This window comes from Moschus berezovskii, chromosome 28 (assembly GCF_049115385.1).
Source record: "Moschus berezovskii isolate FMDL1 chromosome 28, NW_MosBer_1.0, whole genome shotgun sequence".
Lineage (NCBI taxonomy): Eukaryota > Metazoa > Chordata > Mammalia > Artiodactyla > Moschidae > Moschus > Moschus berezovskii.
In genome coordinates, this window is record NC_142487.1 from 10503917 (window position 1) to 10525954 (window position 22038).

Consider the following 22038-nt stretch of genomic DNA (forward strand, 5'->3'; position numbering starts at 1 on the left):
ACAACGTGAAACAGAGTCAGTTATTCTGGTAACATACAATTACCAGCAGAACAATAATCGAAGAGAACTTTTTATCCTTTTAACAGAGGGAAAAATCAAATTCTTAATTTTGCACCAGGGTATTTTACTGATAAAACTAATTTTTTAAGAAAAACTTTAATCCATTTCAATCTTAGCCTGCTTGACCACATACACACTTCCTTTTCCACAGACAATTCTGCATCCTGTGCTGTTCATCCAGGCTCTGTCCCAGATTTTTCCTCTTTCTCATCCTGGGACTGTCATTTTACTTTCCTTTACTATCACTGACTTTAGTGATTAGAATTCTTAACCCTTAGAATCCTTAATTCTTAGTGAACACTGCCTTAGCACTAGCATTCTGTGGACTGGCAAGTTAATAATAATTTTATAATTTCTCGAAGCACATTTATCCTCATTAAATTTTCCAACGTGGCACAAAACTTGTTTACAGAGAGACCCAAATATCTTTAGTTCCTCCATAAAAACCAAAAGTGGATAAAAATTTGTTCAGTAATTAATGTGTCAGAATTTTTATCTTATTTGGAAATGATCTAGATATTCAGTGATAGCTAATGAATGTCCATCACTTAACTTCTCTCAGTATAACTTTAACTATTGTTGGAAAGTTGATTTATAAACTTTTATCTTACCTCTATTTAATTCACTTGTCCTCAAGAATTATGTTCAGTCATGAAAATTTCACAAGATGTTAAACAGCTAATCATCTTAAGTTATCTTTCTTGCTGACAAATTCTGTAACAGGGATAACAGCTTATTTTTTAGTAAACCTAGGTAGAATAAAAATATTTTATGCTAATAACTTTAACAACATGCCTGTTTTACTTAAACCAACAGACTTAAACTAGCTTTTATTTACTGAATATTATCCTAGATCATATGAAACCGAAAAACATTTAGGTTAGTTTCCATATTTCTGAGAATAAATGATTTATGTCACACCTGTCTATATAATCTGATTAAATAGAGCTCTTTACAAATTAACTCTGGCAGTACCATTTGGAGGTAGAAATACATAAAGACAGACAAAAGGAGATACCTTGTAGTGTCTGTTTCAAAATTTTATCCATGATTTTAAAGACATTGTAAAATTTCTAGAAGAGAACAGAGACAAAACATTCTCTGACATAAATTGTACCAATGTTTTCTTAGGTCAGTCTTCCAAGAGAAATAGAAATAAAAACAAAAATAGACAAATGGGACTTAATCAAATTTACAAGCTTCTGCACAGCAAAGGAAACCATAAACAAAATGAAAAGACAACCTACAAAATGGGAGGAAATATTTGCAAGTGATGTGGTCAACAAGGGCTTAACTTCCAAAAGTGTATAAACAGCTCATACAACTCAGCTAAAAAACACAAATAATTCTATCCAACAATGGGCTGCTGCTGCTATTGCTGCTAAGTCACTTCAGTCGTGTCCGACTCTGTGTGACCCCATAGACGGAAGCCCACCAGGCTCCCCCGTCCCTGGGATTCTCCAGGCAAGAACACTGGAGTGGGTTGCCATTTCCTTCTCCAATGTGTGAAAGTGAAAAGTGAAAGTGAAGTCGCTCAGTCGTGTCCGACCCTTAGCGACCCCACGGACTGCAGCCTACCAGGCTCCTCCATCCATGGGATTTTCTAGGCAAGAGTACTGGAGTGGCTTGCCATTGCCTTCTCCGAAAGTTTTTCATATGCAAGTCTACAATTGTATATGAAAAACTTATTTAATACTACAATTAATATTATAAAGAGACCCTCACAACTACATAGTACATATAACTGTGAATTCAGTAGGTATACACGTAATTAAGACTAATAATTAATAAAAAGGACTAGCATTTACTGTTTCTTGTACCCAGCAGTTGACATATCTCATTTAAATAATTTAAACTCTGAACAAGTACTTATTAGTAGGGTCATTGTATAATCAGGGCCAATATGGCTTACAGTTCAACTAATCTGCTAAAAATATCAGAATTAGTCAGTGACAGTGTCAGAATTCAAAACTTTTGTCTATTCAAAAAAAAAAAAATGGTTCACATTGTGTATACTACCACACTGATGACTTCCAGTTGTTTATTTCATAAATAAGTTATAAGCAAACCACAAAATGCTGTGTACTGACACAGTTTCCAATGTCTGATTTGGAAAGTAGGGATTAGCTTTAACCATTAAAGTGCAGTAACAAATGCCTACAGTACTTAACATATGCCAGGCACTATTTTAAGTGATTTACATGTATTAACTCATCTAATGTGCAGTACTATGAAATAGGTGCTATTGTCTCCATTCTACAGATCAAAAAGTTAAGCATGGATAGGTTAAATAACTTGGAAGAGGTCATTAATAAGTTAAGTGGTAGAACTGAATTCACAATCCAGGCAATCCTAGCTCTTCAAAATTACACTACACTGCAGAAAGTCTATTGTTTCAGTTGAAAACAATTCTAAATATATATAACCCACGTTCACTCTTTTTCTTCCCATTTTACTAAGAAGTTTTGAATATCTGACACAGACAGCACTGGACCTGCACTATGAATCCAACTAGAGCTTCTAGACAGGTCAGTTCTAGTTCCTTGACAATATACTTTGAAACACTGGTGAAGCAATTGTGCTATTTATGTTACCTTCTTGTTTAAAGGTGCTCGGTTTGTTTCAGAAACTGCAAACTGAGGCTAGAGAATAAACCTTAGATGATGAGAGGTTAGCAATCACAAGGAATAAAGAAAATCCTACTTTAAGGCAGTATTTCTGAAGCTCTGCTGTGAAAGTATGCCAAGAGATCCTTGGAAGATCCTGCATGGTGGCTACAAGTTTCACTAAGAGCAAAGTTCCAACTATTCTTTGGACGTGTGTTTTGTTTCCCTGCCTAAGCAGGATATGAACTATAAACAGAGGCTGATCTCTTCAAGAAAAAGTAAAAAGGCTAAGCAAAATGACTACCACTAAAGCTGTGAGAAGAAATGAGATGTTAACTCCACCCTGGCAAAGAAAATTGAGAGAAAAAAAAAAAAAGGTTTATAAAGGGCTACATTCAAAAGATCTGGTAATGGTGTAGAGAAACTGAAACTCTAGTACACTGTGGGAATGTAAAGTGCAGCAACCATTTTGGAAAAATAATCTGGCAATTCCTCAAAACATTAAATATAGTTAGTATCTGATCCAGCAATTTCATTTCCAGGTATATACCCAGGAGAAACCAAAATATGTCCACACAAAAAGTTACACATGAATGTTTCTAACAGAATTACTCATAATAGCCAAAAATTAGAAGCAACACAAATGCACATCAACTAAAGAAGGGATAAACAAAATATGGTACATTTATGCAAAGGAACCTTATTTGCCAATAAAAAGGGATGATGTGAGACTTCCCTGCTGGTCCAGTAGTTAAGAATTTGCCTGCCATTCTTGTTTCTCTTAAAAATGAATTTTGCCTTTGACCAAAGATTCACCTAGGTAGGGATAAGTATAAGTGTTGCTTTAATTTTCTAAGGTCTTGTGAGATAAACAAGGTAAAAAAAAAAAATTCACCTGCCAATTCAGGGCATGGGTTCGATTCCTGGTCTGGGAAGATTCCACATGCTGCAGAGCAACAAAGCCCATGCTCCACAACTACTGAGCCCTCATGCTGCAACTACTGATGCCCGTGAGCCTACAGTCTGTGCTCCACAACAAGAGAAGCCACCACAATGAGAAGCCCATGTACCACAACTAGAGAAAGCAAATGGGCAGTAACGAAGACCCAGCATAGCCAAAAATTTTTAAAAAAAAAATTTTTTAATTAAAAATTAAAAAAAAATTTATTAAAAGAAGTACTGATATATCCCACAATGTAGATGAACTTAGAAAATGTTTTATCAAGCAAAAGAAGCCAGTCACAAAAAATTCCACTTATATGAAATACCCAGAATCTATAGAGACAGACAGTAGATTTGTGGTAGCTTAGGGCTGGAGGAAATGGAGTGATAACTAAAGAGTACAGGGTTATTTTTTAAGGCAAGAATTGTACACTTTAAATGGGTAAGCTATAGGGTATGTGAATTATATCACAATAAAGTTATCAAAATGAAAAAGTTTAAATGGACAAATATAAGGGAACAACTAAGTCTCTTGCTTCATGTTTCAAATGTGTCTCAGATCCAAGGGCAGGAATTCTGGCTGAGCCATTTTTATATCCATAGTACACAGCACATAGCAGTACTCCAATATTTGTTAAATAAGAGGAGGTGGGAAAATCCTGCACCTGAGGAGTTACACAATAACATAAGACACTCACCATAGAGAAAGAGTATACCCTGTGAACCAAATAAGGGAACTCCAGCACCAAAGTGACAAAAAAAAAAAACACGAAAAACCCACCTGCTACCCACTGCAAGCTGGTGACTACAGAGGTCGTCAGTCAACAATCATGTTATTCCCAGAAATATAAACCCACTAAATATGGGAGAAGAAATTAAATTTCAAAGTAACTGCTAGCCTCTCACTTCTGTTGGCTCAAACAGGCCTGTCCTGTGAGTCAGGCAGCCGCCCTGGGTATTATGCTAATGAGGACTCCAGTGCATACTACACTTTACTCTCCTTTTCTGAGGATCATTATTTCACTATCAAAATACTGGTCTTTAACAGGGTCTATGAAAAGTACCGACAGTATGGGCACCTTTCAAGTACAGTTTATCTTAGGCAGCCCCAACAGGTTGTCTTTCTCAACCTCTATCCTTCTGGGCTGTGGTTGTACGAAAGGGATGAAGAAACAAGAAATCCAGAATGTACACTTATGATTTTGAAACTCTAAAAATGAAATTAAGAAAAAGATGAAATTCTATTTGTGTCCTGCCTTTTTAGGCTTCCCCTATAAGCTTCCTCATTCATGACCTACTATAATGCTACTATTACCCAGAAAATTCTAACACATCAGAAAATCTTCTACTACTAGGGAGAACGAAATTAATAATAATTACCTCCTCAGACTTAAATATGACAGACAAGTGTTAGGATGCAGAAGGAAAAGAAACCCACAAATAATCTTAACAGTCAAAGAAAATTAATGTTTCCTACTATGTAAGAAAAACAAATTGGCCAAAAAAAGACGGGCAGAGTCGTAAGAAGTCTAAAAGCTATGTAACTTAGAATTTGTCATGGTTAAGAAAATATGTCTGGGATAGAATGTGAAGACTATCACAAGACTAAATCTATACTCTAACTTAACGTGAAAATTAAATGAGACAGTCTATGTAAAATGCTTACACCAAGCCAGGAATACAGTAAACACTGAAGCAAAAGTAGTTCTCTATCATTACTATGGAACAGTTGAATAAACTATCTTACCATGGCAGTTATTAATTCCTATCAATGAAAGCAAAACCGAAAACTAGTCAGTAGCTGTGGAACCTGAAGTAGTAAAGCCCTGAAGACACAGAGCTAACTCTCCAAAATACACAATTCTAGAATCCCATCCTGATACACCCAATCTTAAGACTCTAGAATTCTACTTTAATACAGCCACAATTATGTCATAAATCAATCACTATTTCAGAACCAAACCTGTTCATTCGTTTGCAATAAGGACTTCTTGGTCCCGCAAAAGACAATCGATATCTTGGTCTCACAGGAGAAGCTGGGCCAGTATAAAATATTTTGGGCTTTCTCTGCTGACGAGGTTTTTCCAATGGAGCCTGATAGCCAGATCTTCATCCAACAATGGGCAGAAGATCTGAGACAACATTTCTCCAAAGAAGAAACACAGATGGCCACTAGGCACATGAGGAGATAGCTCATAACTATTAGAGAAATGGAAATCAAAACTACAATGAGGTACCACCTCACAGCAGTCAGAATGGCCATCATTAACAAGTCTAAAAATGCTGGAGAAGGTCAGGAGAGAAGGGAACCCTCCTACACTGTCGGTAGGAATATAAACTGGTACAGGCACTGTGGAAAACAGTATGGTGGTTCCTTAAAAACGGAAAATAAAATTACCATATGATCTAGCAGTCCACTCTTGGCATATATCCAGACAAAACTATGATTCAAAAAGATGCATACATCTCTATGTTCATAGCAGCACTATTTACAGTAGCCAAGACATGGTAACAAGCTAAATGTCCATGAAGAAGAATGGATAAAGATGTGGTACACATATACAACAGAAGATTATTCAGCTATGAAAAGTGAAAGTCAGTCATGTCTGACTCTTTGCAACCCCATGGACTATAGAGTCCATGGAATTCTCCAGGCCAGAAAACCAGGGTGGGGAACCTTTCCCTTCCCCAGGGGATCTTCCCAACCCAGGGATCAAACCCAGGTCTCCCACACTGCAGGTGGATTCTTTCCCACCTGAGCCACAAGGGAAGCCCAAGAATACTGGAATGGATAGACCTATCCCTTCTTCAGCACATCTTCTCGAACTGGGGTCTCCTGCATTGTAGGCAGATTCTTTACCAAGCTATGAGGGAAGCCCATTAAAACACAAACTAATGGCATTTGCAGCAACATGGATGCAATTAGAGATTATTATAAGAAAAAAGACAAATATGTTACCACTTATAATGTAAAGTATGACACGAATTTATCTATGAAACAGAAACAAACTCAGAGAACAGACCTGTGGTTTCCAAGGGGGAGGGAGCAATTGGGAGGTTGGGATTAGCAGATGCAAATTATTACATATAGGATGGATAAACAACAAGGTCCTGGGTACAACACAGGGAACTGTATTCAATGTGATAAACCACAGTGGAAAAGACTATTTAAAAAATGAATATATAACTGAATCGCTGCTATACAGTAGAATATAACAACCCTAGTCTTCAGAAGCCTCTCCTCTGATAAGAACTGCTTAGAGAAACCAGGGAGAATACTTACAACCCCAGAGGCACAGAGAAAGAATGCAAGTTCCACCGCGGAAGGACTTTTGCTCCCTAGGTCCCTATCTTTTTGATGTCTGCAAGCCTTCTGGGGTGAACAGGGAGGTTTGAGGACTGGTAAAAAGCACAGGTGGAGGTTTGGTTTGTTTCTAGAGCCGCATTACTGTTCTTGGGAAGACTTGGTTTGTAAGACAAGTGAGTAGTAAATTCTTCCAAGAGGTGGGTAATGGTACCAAGGTGCCACCCACCCTCCCAACTACATCATCTTTGCTTCTTCATATCAGCGAGAAGGTCAGTCAAGATGAAAATCAAAAGCTCTCATGTCCTAGGCTTAGGGCTGTGTATCTTTTCAGAAGGACTTACTAAAACATTCTAAAGGTTTCAGAATGTTTTTCTTTCCCTGTGGGTATACAGTTTCATTCCAGCTTTGGAGAGAAGGCTTAAAAAAAGTTCATATTAGGCTCTGAATATCAGCTGCTAATTTGGCCAACTTCTGACCATAGAGCTACCTAGAAAAAAAAACCTTTCACATATCTTGTCCAGGTTCGGTAAATATTCCTGACAGTGAGCAACCCCATGAATGCAAGGGGTGTCCCTAAAGAGGGTGCAACAGATGCCCCCAAAATCCAGAGCCACCCCTAAAGGGCCCAAAGGAGGAGCTCTTTAGATGATTCCCCTGAGAGCTGGCGAGTCAGTAGCACCCTAGCAGCAACTGGGGTATGGCCCTCACTTCTGCCTGATCTCCAACCTGATGGCAACTAAGCCAAGTTCTCAGGACACAAAATGAGACCAGTAAGAAGGTAACATCTGTCCCTGAGAGAGAAAAGGTCAACCACCACTGGGTACCTGAAAGCACAGTCATATATCACAGTTACCACTTGATTCTCACAAGCATTCTCTGCCTGCTGGTCTGGATCTGGAAGGCAGTGACAGCAGAACATGTCACCTTCCCCCCACCGGGCACCAAGGTGGACCCTAGCAGAGCTGGCTCTGGCAGAATTCCCACCCTTTGCCGGCTTCTCCAGTTTCCCCAGGGTTCCCTCTGCGGGCCCTGGGATGAGTTGTGTCCGGGGGTGTCTTCCTAGTCACAGCGGACGCTGTGGAGGAGGGGACAGAAACTCCTCTAGGTTAAAAGCTCTCTTCTATAGACGCTGATTTGGGATCACCTTCAGTACCATTAACCTGCTTATTCGTCCTTAGACCTTTACTCACCTGAGGCCTCAAGGACCAAGCTGAGCTGAAGTCAGACCCGGTTTAACCCCAGATGTGGCTGGCTCACAAGTCAGACCCAGTCAAACCTGGACCCAATCCCGTTTCTCAGTTTGACCTAGTCTGACACCAGCCGATTTCCAGGACCCAGACCAGAAGAAGAGGTGTTCAGGTAGAGTCTGATAGCCCAGAATGCCAAAGCTGGGGGGCCCAGTGAGTACCTGTGCCTGGCTGTGTGCTGCTCCCGGGACCATCGGGGGCTCCACTGAGCCCCACTTCTGATGCCACAACTGTTAATTGGGGCCTAGAAAAACATTAAAAATTGATTTGAATAAAAGTGACTAGAATCAGGCAGCACGCACTCTAGCAGCTATAAAGGAGTTTCAAGGAGCAGGAACAGGAAGTCACCTTGGGCTAAAGGTGGGTGGGTTATCATGAGGTCATCACAGCAGACCTGGAGATGTGGTGGGTTTGGTTTCGGGCCACCCCAGTAAGGAGAATATTGCAAAAAACAAGTCACAGGAAGGCTTTGGCTTCCCAGTGCTTATAAGTTATGTTTATATTACACTGTAGTCTGTTAAGTGTGCAATAGCATTTTGATAAAACAATGTACATACCTTAATTTTTAAAAGTTGCTATTGGATAGACGCTTGACTCAAGGTTGCCACAAACCTTCAGTTTGTTAAAAGAAAAAAAAATTGCTGAGCACAATGAAATGAGGTGTGCCTATGCTTGCCTTTAGGAGATGTCGGGGGTTGTCAGGTGCTTCCTGATTGACTGGCTTAAGATTAATTTCCGGGAGAGCTACAGCTGTGGTTAATTCAGGCCAGGGCTGTGCATAAACCTCTCTCCATCTGGGGCCCAAGTCGAGACTGAGGCTCAGAGCCCCTGGGTGTAGCTGCCGGCACCATGCATCCCCTGAGTCCTAGAGGGGATGAGCTGGCACCAGCCGACAAACTGGGCCTCAACCTCCGATGAGATTGGAACAGCTGGGCTGGGGGGAAAGGACAAGCATGGTGCTTGTCTGAGCCTCACAGCGGCAGGCAGCGCTGCACATCCCGGCTGCAACTGGAGAAAGCAAGGGCTGCGCTTGGAGGGTTGCAGGGTGGAAGGGGTATCGGCAGCCTCCCAAAGGAGGGCCCACCCCAAACTCCACTGCTTCTCACGTGGGGATAAAAAGGTATATCCTTTACTGCTGTAAGGTTAACTCGATGCTGTGGGCTTCAGACCAGGGGCGGCAGTGCGGAAAGGCCTGTGCGTTCTCTGGCTGAAACCTTAGCTCGGCCGGTGGCAGGGCGCCCGCAGCACACACGGCCCACGCCGCTGGAGACAGAGGCCCCGAGCAGAGGTGTGGCTCCCAGCTGTCTGTTGATATCGGTTGGCCTTACCAGGAGGCAGCCATGTGCACAGACACCCTGTTACAGTGGAATTTCAGGTCAACCACGGCTAGTATTTGAATGTAAGATTGTTCCACACTTCATTGGGTGTCCTGTTTTGTTTTTTTCTTTTTTCCTGAGCCTTTTTGCCTAAAGCAGTGACCTCAAAAGCTGTCTTTACTGGCTTCCCTCTCCTTTTCTGTATGTGTATTTTCAGTCTGGCATGCCCTGCCTTAAGGACCCAGGTGGCACTGATGGTGAAGAACCCGCCTGCCGGTGCAGGAGATATTAAGAGACGGGTTCGATCCCTGGGTTGGGAAGATGCCCTGGAGAAGGGAATGGCAACCCACCCCAGTCTTCTTGCCTAGAGAATTCCATGCACAGGGGAGCCTGGCAGGCTATGGTCGCAAAGAGTCGGACAAGACTAAAGAGACTTAGCTCAGCGCTGCCTTAGCATCTCAGGTAGCGACTGGGCTGATGACCCTGATACAAAAGGGTAAAGAGGTCCCTAGTGTGCAGGTCAGAGCTGGCGACATCTGGGGGAGATGGGTTGGAGGAGGTGGGGGGACCCAGTGTAGTGAGTGCAGAACACGCACGGCCCACTGGCAGCTCTAGCAGGTGGGCCTTGGGGAGCAGAACGGATTACAACTGACCGGGTTTGGCTCTTGGCCTTGCGTGTAAAAGCGTGGGGACACCCCCGCTGCCTCCTGGGAGCTGTATTCAGGCACCAAAGAAGCCGCTTTAACAGGAGACATCCTTCCCCTCTGCGCTCACCCCCTGTGCCCGCCGGGCCTGCAGGAGGGCAGCCCTGGGAACCCCGGGCTCTGGGCTTGCCCACCTGCAGCTCAGCTCTGCGCTGCCATCACAGCTGCTGTGGCTGTGACCACCTGTCACCTGTGGGTGTGACACCCAGAGCATCTCAAAGCACTGACTTGCAACTGAGGAAATAAAATGCAAATGCTGAGTGCAGAACAGTGGTTTTGATTCTGCGCTGTTGGGGGTTAAGAAAGTTACGGAAAGAGTGTTAATCTGGGTAAGGCAAGACCCCACAGCCACGGGGTCCCCCTGCTCTGGTGGGAGCGCAGGCCTCAGGCCCCACCTGGACCTGCTGGGTCACTGGCTGTATTTTCATGGCTCCAGGGTGACTGAATGCACAGCGATGTTTGAGCAGCACTGTCCTAAATCACCTACTCAAGATACTTGAAAGCCAAAACACACTAAGAGCCCAGAAGAGTCTCCAAATGAAGGACCATCGAAGACCTGTCAGGTGGCAGCCTCACCACGAGCATGTACACACACACACTCCCGTGCATGCACAGGCACGCACTCCCCACTGTCTTTTCTGTTCTGAGCAACAGGGAATGTCCTCCGGGCCTGGCACCGCCCGCTGTGAGGCCATCCTCCCCTGGGCGTCTGCCTGGGAACCAGTCTCCAGATCACCCTTTGCCCACCCGCTCTTGCTGGGACACCTCGGGATGAGCGGTCGTCCAGTGCAGGAGCGGCTGATGGCCTTCGCCATGGAGCATCTGAAGACACCACGCCCCCCAGGAGACGTCTGCAGCCAATCAACCACCACTGCTGACTCCTGAACACGAAACACAGCTGATGAGGGTGAAAGAGTCACGTGGTTAGGCTAAACCTCTGTGTCCGATTTTGTCAAATTTAAACCAGCAAAATGTGCCCTCAAAAAGATTCAGCAGAAATCAAGCTATAATAGTGCTGTAAAACATTCCAGGGACTAAAATATGATCACTTAAGTTTTCTAGGAAAAAAATTTTAAAGGAAAATAACTTTCGTAAGATAGGACTAAAACTAGTTGGTTAGTCCCCTATGTAAACACTGCAGAATTTAACGACTTAGTAGGGTTCACAGCAGAAGAGGCCTTCAACAAAACTGGCTCACAGTAGGAACTCTGTGTTTGTGTTTATAAATAGTCAAAATGTCCTCAAGGTCAAATCACCGGGTCAAAACCCTCACTTTCAAGCGCTCACAAAACCCCCAGTTTGGAGTTGCTGGCAGAGGGTGAGAGTTGGACCTCCTTCCCCACGGTCACCTACCCCACGTCCAGCTCCGACCCTGGCAGGTTGTCGCCCCGCGGGGCTCGACGCGTTCACAGAGGCGAAGGCGGGGAGCCTCAAAGGCCTGCTCCCCGTCTGCTCCCAGGCTCATCTGCTCTGGGCTGGAGGACCCCCACCATTCCGGAGACAGGGGCTCGGCTCTGGGCTCCTGGGCGCCTCTGCATTTTCCTCCCGCTGGAACCTGAGAGGGCAGTGCTGGCAGCCGGTGCCTGAGACACAGCACTTTTCCTGTTGGGGACAGTTTCACAATGGCTGCTCCCTATCTCCAACACACCACCCCTCGCCACCCACCAGGGTCCTGGCGCCCACCCCCGGGGACAGGGGCTGCCCAGATCAGGCCCACACAGCACTGCACAGGGGTGGGAGGGACCCTGTGGGCTGCATCACCAGGCCGGCTCTGTGACTCAGCCCTCGCCAATTCAGGGTTCTGGAGAGTTCCAGAAAGACTGCAGGGATCTGGCATCACAAGGGTCTCAGGGGCTTCAAAGGGAAGTTCACAGGCAAAAAGTAACCCCTAAGCCTCTAGGAGTCACAGAGGAGGGCTGGTGGCCTTGGGTGGTGGGTTTTGTTAGGGAGGGACAATCAGGCACTCAGGAAAGGCTCAAGGGCAACTCCCCGCTGGGGACATGGGGACATGGGGACCTGGGAGAAGGCCCGGCTGGAGGGAGGCAGGCAGGCAACAAAGGGGCTGCAGGAGGGGCAACGATCAAGGACACTGGCCAAGGAGGAGGCTCCAATTTGGACAAACAGTTTCCTGTTCACTCGGGTCACTCGGAGTCCCACAGCAGCACAGAATTACTCCTTCGAGGAGTCGCCCAACACTAAATGCCACCAGCACAGATCCCGTTCATTTCTCTGTTGTGAAATTAATAGTTTGGGTACTCATTAGATTGTGGTCTCTTTTAGCCTCTGGGGGGCCTGGAGGAAGCGCGGAGGTGTCAGTGTCTGAGTCCGCTGGGTTTCACTGCCCCTGGGGGCGTGTCCTCCCTTCCTCAGAGGCTCCACCTGCTGCTCCATTCACCCCTAAGGGTGACTAGAGAAAGCCGCCATCAGGACGGGCCAACCTCGTCTCCTCTTGAGCTCTATCCGAGGTGTTCCACGCCAGGGAGGCCTGACCATTACTCACTGCTGGTATCCTTCCCTGCCTGCCGTGTGGAGGCACCTGGAATCCAGCTCAGGAACCAAAGGTGAGGACGTGGCTCAGTGCCTCGGGAGGAGCTGGCTGACCCTAAATCCAGGTTCTTTTCCCCAAAACGGACTGTTATTCTTGCCACTGCTTAAAAAAAAAAAAAAGCAGCTACTAGTATAGCTGTTGTTCAGTCGCTCAGTCATGCCTGATTCTTTGCGACCCCATGGACTGCAGCACACCAGGCCTCCCTGTCCTTCACTATCTCCTGGAGCTTGCTCAAACTCATGTTCATTGAGTCAGTGATGCCATCCAACCATGTCAGACTCTGCTGTCCCCTTCTCCTCCTTCAATTTTTCCCAGCATCAGGGTCTTTTCTAATGTCAGTTCTTTGCATCAGGTGGCCGAAGTATTGGAGCTTCAGTTTCAGCATCAGTCCTTCCAATGAATATTCAGGGTCAATTTCCTTTAGGACTGACTGGTTTGATCTAGTGTAGAATTCTAATTAATTTACAGAACTAAAGTAGGGGGAGGGACAAAGTATATCTTTATAGCCTAATAGCAGAGAACATGCATCTCAGAAACTAGGCTGACATCAAGGGGCCTTACCTCCTTCCGTCTCTGCTCTTACACTGACTCACAGACACGTCATACGTTCCCCTAACGCCTGCCCGCCACCCCCATCACTTTTTATTCTGCGGTTCTGCCCTTATTACCTGCGTCACGTTACCTGTGTGTTTACTTTTTTGTTCGTCTCCGTGAATCTGTCCACACACGTTCCCAGAGCACAAATTTCCGGTTGTAACGAAGGAGGAGGAACCAGAGGCTCATCTGTAATGACAAGCACGGGAAGCAGCCTGTGGATCCCCGAGGTCTGAGGTCAGTGGGCTCACAACACGCCTGGGGGGCCCCCACCAGCTGAGAAGACAGAACCGCAACCACGGGAGTGCCACGGCCACTCGAGCGAGCCTCGCTCACAGCTTTCACGAAGCTTGTCCACGCAGCGTCTCACTTGCCAGACACGGAGCGGGCAGGCTTCACCCTCCCCTCACACGCACAGACCCGGGCTCAGAGGCCTTTCCTGGGAGTGAAGACCCTGGGCGGTGGGGGGTGGGAACCGGGCTGCATACTCGCCCTCGGGGGAGCGGGGGCCGCACAGGAGACCCCGCTGGTGGCCCAGGCTGTGCACAAGTTTCAAAGAAGCTACCAAGCTAGTTAAAAGACAAATATTTTAATCCAGTTTTCCCATTTTATACTAAAATCATTAATACAGGTCACAAATTGCATTTATTCTGGAAAGCAGTCAGGAGTGTGTCCGTCTCTGTATAGATCTTAGTAATAAATTTTATTTGGACAAGAGAACTTGTGCACAACAGTCCAAGAGCATGATTACAGACTGCGGCCCTCCCCGGGGGCACGGGGGTATACAGTATGTGAGACAAGTTGCACCTCAGAGCCGATCATGATCAAGTTAAAAACACCTGACATACAGAATACGTGCTAATAAATTTCCTCCGGGTCATGACCAGCATGAAGACATCAGGACGCGGATGCTCGGCAGACTCTGTGAGTGTACACAGCAATATGCTGCATTTAGAGTCACAATCAGCCCACGGAGTGTCAGCACTGAGCCCTCAGGAGAAATCCAAAAAACATCTCCCCGTTCGTGCACGGCTAAACTAGTCACACCTCGGGCTGGATGGGGCGGAGGCCACAGCCCCCGCAGGGCCCTGCCTGCGTGGACACGGCGAGGCCTGGTGCTGGTGGTCTTGGCCCAGCCCGGCTGGCGGTCTCCGCCTTCTGGCTGCGCTTCCGTCTCGCGGCGGTGAGATCAACCAGCGGGAAGCAGAGGCCTCGGCGTCACATCCCTTCCAAGGAGAACGCTGGGCGATTCAAGTTTCGTTCAGTCAGGAAGACGGAAGGATTTAAGGCTTCGGTGACAATTATAATCCTCTGAGAAAAGTGTTTTCCCTTCAAGTCAAGACGAGACAACGGCGTTGACTGTACTTTCTCTTGACTCTGAGAATCCCTGGAATCGGTGTAGGCAACTTGCACCTGCAGCCGAGTGTCGTGGGAGGACGGGCCCCGAGGCTGTTCCCGGCCACGCGTGGGCGCCAGCGGGACCTCGGCTCCCCGGGACCACACCAACTAGTAGGTGGAAGAGGCCGTGCTCAGGGCGTCTTCGGAGATCCTGGTGCTGGCCGGGTGGGTGCTGGCGAAGTACTTGACGTCACTGTCGCGGTCCATCTGCAGGGCCATGATGGTCTGCTCCACGGCCTCCTGGTGACAGCTGGCAGAGGTCAGGAAGTGCTCTGGAAACAGGAAGTGCAGACAATTGGAGTTAGCTTTGCTGGATGACAAACAGTGATCCAGACTGACTCATGTTCTATGGAAAAAACCCAAATATAAGAGAATCAAAAATTTACCTTGTTTTCATAACAGACTAAATATTGTGCCATCTAATGGCAGCAATGCTAATAAATATATTAAAACCCCTGTGTTCTATTTCAAAGTTTGTCGACACAAAACTCTACCTGTTCCCACTCATGAACCCACATGTTCAAGGGACATTTATCAGGTGTTTGGCTGGAGGCGGTTAAAATAAGTCCAACAGCCTGAGTCTCGAGGGAGGAGCTTATAATCTGCAGCAAAGCAGACACTAAGGGCACGTCCTCCGCCTAACGTGCACGCGCCTCCTGCCCCGACGGGGAGATGGATGTCAGATGGGTGCCGAAGGCATGGTCCTGGCTGGATACCCAACTGTCCACACTACTGAGTTCAAAGTGTGAAGACAGGGTCACGTGGAACGGAAGGGTGAAAATTCAGCGCCCCTCTCCTCGCCCCTGACCCTGTGTCAGACTCTCCCGCTCAGGCCGCCGGCCTACCTTTCTCCAGCAGAGTCTGTCTCAGTGTCTTAGCGAGCAGCACACGCACGTTGGGAACCCTGTCGTTCGCCAAGGTGAGCAGGTGTGGCATCAGCTGCACGGCGAACTGGTCCATGGGCAGGCAGTCGTCCTCGATGACGGTCTGGGGACAGAGATCTGCGTCAGTTGCTAGTTCCATTGACCAGGCCGGAATGCCAGCTCGAGAAGCCCCTTCAGAAACTGCTGAAGTGCCTCAGAGTCCCATGACTACCTTTAAACTAATATCCCGGGCACCCAGGAACTCGACGTGATGCAGTAAATCCCTGGGAGATGCACAGCGGAGCCCTGGCCGCGGAGGCCTGGCGATATGTTCACCTTCACAGACCCAGGAACTCCAGGCGCCAATGGCCACAATTGGGAGCTCCGGGGATGGGGCAGGGGGGGATTGCCCAGATAGCAAAGCTCTGCCCTCAGGGACAGGGCAGGAGTGAAGGGGCCCCTCACCTGGCAGACGAAGACAAACGCTTGACGCCCGGACCAGCGCGGACAGCGGCCGAAGCTCTCCACCAGCTCCTGGATGAGGTCCGCCCCGAAGGTGGGTGGTGCTGCCCGGTGCAGCTTGCGCACCATCTCGCTGACCTGGGGGGGACAGGTGGGTGAGCCACACCGCTGCCAGACCTCACCGAGGCCGCTTTAATAACGCACCACCTACCAGCTTGTAGGAGATCCAGCGCACGGAGGACACCTTGTCCGCACAGAGGTTCAGGGCGATGGGGCGCAGGTAGTCATACACGTCCCGGGGGCTGTACAGCTCTAGGAGCAAGATGAGCTGTCTGCAGAGTGAAGAGAGAGACAAAAACGCAGTCACAACCCCTCAGCCAGCAAGAAAGATGGCTGCTCGCCTGCAGCACACGCCATCCTGGTCAAGTCTGAGAGTGGAACGCATGGAGGGTCACGTGTGCAGTCAGGTGAACAATGAAATGACGAGATGCCCCATCCAAGGGTGCGCAGACCCCGGGAGAGGGGCCCTGCAGACCCTGTCCCAGCCTGGGAAAGTGGAGGAGGCCGTGCCCTCATGAGCAGAAGCCTCGAGCCCCCGACTCTACGGAAAGGCAGCAAAGCCTGTCAGCGCCCCACCTGGAAGTGGGCCTGGAAGACCAAGCAGAGCTTCCTGAGCCAAGACCCCTTGCTGATGCCAAGCAAGAGTCTCGTTCTGCTGGAGAAGGGTGGGGAGCACTGCCCAGACGGAGCATGGATCCAGGCAGAGACATGGCCCCAGGGAGGGTGAGGGCTCCAGGGGGCCCCAGCACACAGGCCTCCCCAGGACTGAGGCCCAACCAAGGGACAGAGGAGGCCCCACACTGGGCAGCCTCCACCACGTAGGTGGCAACCCCAGCCCAGGGCTGGGAGGGCTCCGGGTAGAGGAGGCCTCCAGTCCCTACCCTCAGCAAAACGCAATGGCAGCCCACGCTGTGTAGAAGTGCCCCGGGCACAAAGGTGACATGGCGACACCACCTGACGTGGTGCCCGCTGCCTGGCCAGACACCCCGCGTCCACACCAGCTGCAGAGGAGGAGGCCGGGCAGGACAGAGCCCAGGTCAATGACCCTGGAACGTGCCGAAATAAATACCCCAGCCCCACACCCAGGCAAAGGTGTCTTCTGAAAATGCAGGTGATGCCCAGAATCCAGAATATTTAATAAAGACATCTGACAATTCAACTGCCCAATTGAAAAACAGGCAATGGACTTGAAGAGACATCTCTCCATAGAACAGGTGCAAGTGGCCAACAGCACGTGAGAAGGTGACCATCACTAATCACTGGGGAAACGCACACCAAGACCTTCGGCGCTACTCCACACCTGCTGCGAAACTGGTGACGGCGGAAAGAAGAGGGAAGCGTGGGGAGACGCCCCGGACCCAGGCACACCCACCACGGGTGGGGAAGCAAGAGCCGGCAGCCGTTGTGGAAACGGCCACGCGGTCCCTCGATCAAATGAACATACGATCACTGGATGACCCAGCACGTCCACCTCAAAAGACTGAAACCACGGTGCAGCCACGGGTGTTCACAGCAGCGGCGCTCACACCAGCTAAAACACCGAACCCACGGGGGAACGGACTGAAAGGTGGTGTGTTCACGAGAGCGGTGCACGCTCGTCACAAGGAAGGTCATTCCGACAGCTGCCCCGCGATGAGCAGGGCGGCACGGCTGCGAGAGGGGGCCGCGCACGTGCCTGCGGCTCCCGCGGTCCCCCCGGAGGAGAGGCTCCCGAACGAACGGACACGCGGGCTGCCTGGGCTGCGGGCGGCTGGAGGGGTGGCCGGGGCGTCCTTCTCGGATGAAGAGACGCTCTAAACGGGATGGTGGGGACAGTGCGCCAGCGGCAAAGGTGCTCGTATTTTACCACCATTTTAAAAAACGAAGCTGACAAAGTTTCAAAAAAAAAAATTCCGTGAGAACTCACTGCCAGTCAGACCCCACACCACAAGCCGCATGAAAGGAGCTGGACGCCAGACAGCAATGAGGCTCCACGCGGTGACGAGGAGGTAAACCCAGGACAGGCAGAGGGGAAGCAACGCCCCCCGCCCCGCAAAGGCCGCCCAGTCGTGAGGACTCACTCGGCCAGCTCGGCTCGGAAGCGCCAGTTTCTACTGTTGTCAGTCACCAAGAACTCCTGAAGCTGATACAGATACTCTCTTCTCTTGTCGATGTGAAGAAGCTGAAGAAACAAAATAAGAGTGTTCATGAGGACGAGGCAGAGACCGGGGTTCTCTTCACCCGCTGCTGAACAACTGTACACCACACGTCAGCCCTTCTGGAGGACTGAAGTTGTCGTGAGCGCTGGCTTAAGTCCACGTCCCCTGGTGACGCCGCCCACCTTCAGGAGTCCTCCCCATCCTCAGTCTTTGCTTCCTGGGTCAGCGCATGGCTCCTGTGGCCTCTGCTGCGCCCTCCCCCCGCCCCCACCCCCAGGCAAGGCGCTACAGCAACACCCCAGGGCCAACCCGAGGAGGTACCGTGCTCCTGCTCACACATCTGTGCCCAGCGGGCGGCACTGCAATAGCACACAATAGGTGCTCATAAATACTTGAGTGAAAAAAATTAATTTATCCCAATAACTGTTCCGTAAATATTGGAAAGTAGCTTTATAGTCAATGAGAGGGCAACCTCTAAAAGTTGATGTGTCTGTTAGTCGCTCAGTTGTGTCCAACTCTTTGAGACCCCACGGACTGTACCAGGCTCCTCTGTCCATGGTGATTCTCCAGGCAAGAACACTGGAGTGGGTTGTCATGCCCTCCTGCAGGGGATCAAACCAGGGTCTCCACCATTGCAGGCAGATTCTTTACCATTTGAGCCACAAAAAAACAGTCTAAGTTTAAACTCAGTATTCTGACTCTCTAGCTTCATGGAGTACATTCTAATGACAATGTGCTGAAGGAAGTCCTGACCATTACGTGGCTGGTTTCATGTTGGACTTATTATTGGAGCAATTCTGAAACTTTTTCATTTGCTCAACTAAATTAGCAAATGACTAAATATGGTAATGATGCTAAAAAACAGAGCTTTTACCACAAGAAAAGAAAGTGTGAAGAAAGGAGAGGAAATAGTATTAGATTGGACGTGAAGACACCATATAAACTAAATGTCTTTTTGAACCCCCTCCCCAAGCTCTTGTCCCCTGAGAATGAGGGCCTGGAGCTGAGCTCCAGATGCCCTTTCAGGCTCCCCAGAAAGGACCAGGGCTGCTGGGGAGACAGGAGACGCCTGGCCTGAAAGTGAGGTGTGCCTAGAAATGAGGGGCAGAAAGGACATAGGAGGTGGCTTCAAGGGCTCTCAGTTGCCAAATTTATGCTTCAAACAAACAACAGAAATGGATTACGTTACACAGAATAAAAAGGTAATTCTGGAGTCCATGCTAATACTATTAAAAAAATAAAAAACTTCCAAAAAGGCAGAGGAAGAGAAGGAAAAGGTTATCTTTACAGGAGACATTAGTAAATATATAGAAAGAGTTACAAAAATAGAACACTGGTATTTTACAATCCACACAGTCACAAGGGGGGAGCTGGGTACAGACGCACGAGTGCAGAAGCAGCGGGGAGAGATGCTCAGAGCCTGAACGCACTGCCTACCAAGGCGGCGCTGACCCAAGACAGGAGGCTGGACTCAGCACCACCAGGGCCCCAGGAGCCCATACCGTGGTGCCCCTGAGAGGAGACCCGGGACCCATGCAGACAGGCCGTGCCCCTGAACGCGCCACCTGTGAAACTGAATCTGACTAGTTGACAGCGCTCAGGCATTTCAAACTGGGGACATTCGGCAAGACCACCAGCCCAGCCTCTTCAAACAGGCCCAGGCCACTGAAGGTGAGAGTCAGGGAGGCTGATCTAGATCTAAGGGACTGAAGAGACACTTCAATTCAACGTGTGATTCCCCACTGGGGTCTGAGTCAAGGGGACAATTCGGGACAGTCTGAGAAACTGTGATCACAATTCTCCTGCACCTCAGACTTAGGACTACGGTCGCTGCCCAGGACTAAGCCATTTATGGTCAGGGCTGCTCCTACTGGAGACCACGGTCCATGTCAGAGGGTGAGGACAAGGGGACCTCTCAGAGTTCCCACACACCACAGAAGGCTGAAAGTCTATGGGATTTTCTGTGTGTTCAGTTCAGTAAAGTTTGAGAAAAAAATGTACTAATGTTTGTAACTATGATCTAACATCATTTCCAAATAAAACTCAGCATGATTTTTAAACACTAAAGCATCACCAGCAAAACTGATCAGAGTGGGACTATTTTCTAAGTCACCTTTTGCCATCAAACTCACGGCGACATTTCTCATGGAACACATGGGAATCTATCTTGATGGCAGCATGGAGTCAAAACTCTAAATCTACAGTGGAAGTCTAGTGTTTTAATAAAAGAACGTAAAAGTTACCTTCAGAAAGTCATGTAAGTGCTTCAGGACACCTATCCTGACTTCATCGAGGTCTTTTAAAAATCCATTAAAAATTGGGACCAGGTCTGCAGCTGTGAGCTGGTCTCCCAGGATGACTGCGAGCTCGTGGATGGAGAAGGCTAACGTTCTTCGAACCTTCCACTGCACGAGAAGACAACGGCGTTAGTGAGCCGAACACAGCGTCCTGGTGCGTTAATGTCCGGACAACACACGAAGGCTAATTTATAGCTGAACAATGTTATTAACCTCAAGTGAAGTCAAAATAAAATAGTCATAATACCCAGTTTAAAATGCTCACTTTCTATCAAAAACTGGCAGAATAGGGTCAAGTCCCTCAGAGTAAGTCCCTTCTCATGTCCCACTTCACTCAGGAAGGAAAACAGCGCTTGGTGAGCACGGTGGAGCCGCCTGTGTGCCTTCAGAGCACTGGGGGCCCGACTTCCTGGTGTCCCCCCTCCTGACTCCACACGGTCTACCCTGGATTAAAAAAACCCCAAAACATATTCTTAAGGAACTGGCCATTAAAGAAATACAAGACTGGGGAAATCTCTTGAAGGCAGCCCTAGAAAAGAACCACTGAACAGGAATGCCCTGCTTTTATAGGCAACTTTATGTCAAAAACTTATTTCTCTTCATGTGGCCTTAATTTAAATATTTACTTTGTTATTTTGCTTAAAACTTTACTTGCTGAGAAGCTGGTTAGGACAAGGGGTTTATCCCCATTCCCAAACACCAGGACCTCTTCCTGAGACAGAACGCTGTGCCCACAGGGATGTGCCCCACGGAGGAGGACTGGGTGCTCGGAGGAGCCCCCCGCCCTGCTCAGAGCTATCCCATCACTGTCACCACAGCCACGAGAGGCCGGGGAACAAAGGCAGAGAACCGCTCAGACAGGGTCCCTGGCTGTGTGGAGGAAGCATTTCTGATACTGTTTCTGGGGGAAAGGCCCCACTTTCTTAAGAATTAATCTGCACATACATTTCAGACCACAGCGCCAGCACCTCTGTGAGTTAGGGACGTCGGCAGCTCAAAGGGGAGGCAGATTTTAGCGGTTTAGTCCAAAAGAAGGCACGATGCATGAGTGGAGGGAGGAGCCTGGACCCGCAGGGAGACCCTCTGCGCACCGCCCCGCGCTCCAGCCCCCGGCCCGCACCTGCATGTCCGAGGCCAGCGTCTCGTAGGTCTCGCGCAGGCAGTGCCAATTCTGGCGGCCGAGCGTCAGCGCCACGCCTGGCAGGCTGTAGGCGCAGTGCTTGGCGATCTCGGTGTCCACGGTCTGTGCCCGCGAGGGGTCAGTCATGGACAGGTACTGGTCGAGCAGGGCCTGGGGCACCACGTCCTAAACGAGACAGGTTGAGACTTTGTAGATTAGGTATGCTTATGTTAAATATCTGAATTTAACGCAGCATCTCATACAGCAGCAAAAACCTGTCTCCACGTCTCTAATAACTGAAACAGATAAGAAAACATGTGAAGGGAAATACAGTGAATAAAAGTACCTCTAGAAGAAAGACGACAAACGAGACCTT

General features: G+C 48.3%; 1 protein-coding gene across 6 annotated transcripts in view; it reads right to left on the reverse strand.

The window, feature by feature from the left end:
* Nucleotides 1-13897: 13897 nt before the first annotated feature.
* The window catches only part of PPP4R1 (protein phosphatase 4 regulatory subunit 1), a 53684-nt gene continuing 45543 nt past the window's right edge, over nucleotides 13898-22038 (reverse strand). For all 6 annotated transcript variants that reach the window (XM_055417199.2, XM_055417197.2, XM_055417196.2 and 3 more), the window contains 7 exons: nucleotides 21663-21848; nucleotides 20489-20650; nucleotides 18168-18268; nucleotides 16259-16379; nucleotides 16051-16185; nucleotides 15568-15709; nucleotides 13898-14994 (listed from right to left, as the gene is read on the reverse strand). In XM_055417199.2, the coding sequence (XP_055273174.1) occupies nucleotides 14831-14994; nucleotides 15568-15709; nucleotides 16051-16185; nucleotides 16259-16379; nucleotides 18168-18268; nucleotides 20489-20650; nucleotides 21663-21848 (1011 nt within the window). In that variant the 3' untranslated portion in view covers nucleotides 13898-14830. The remainder of the gene's footprint in view (nucleotides 14995-15567; nucleotides 15710-16050; nucleotides 16186-16258; nucleotides 16380-18167; nucleotides 18269-20488; nucleotides 20651-21662; nucleotides 21849-22038) is intronic.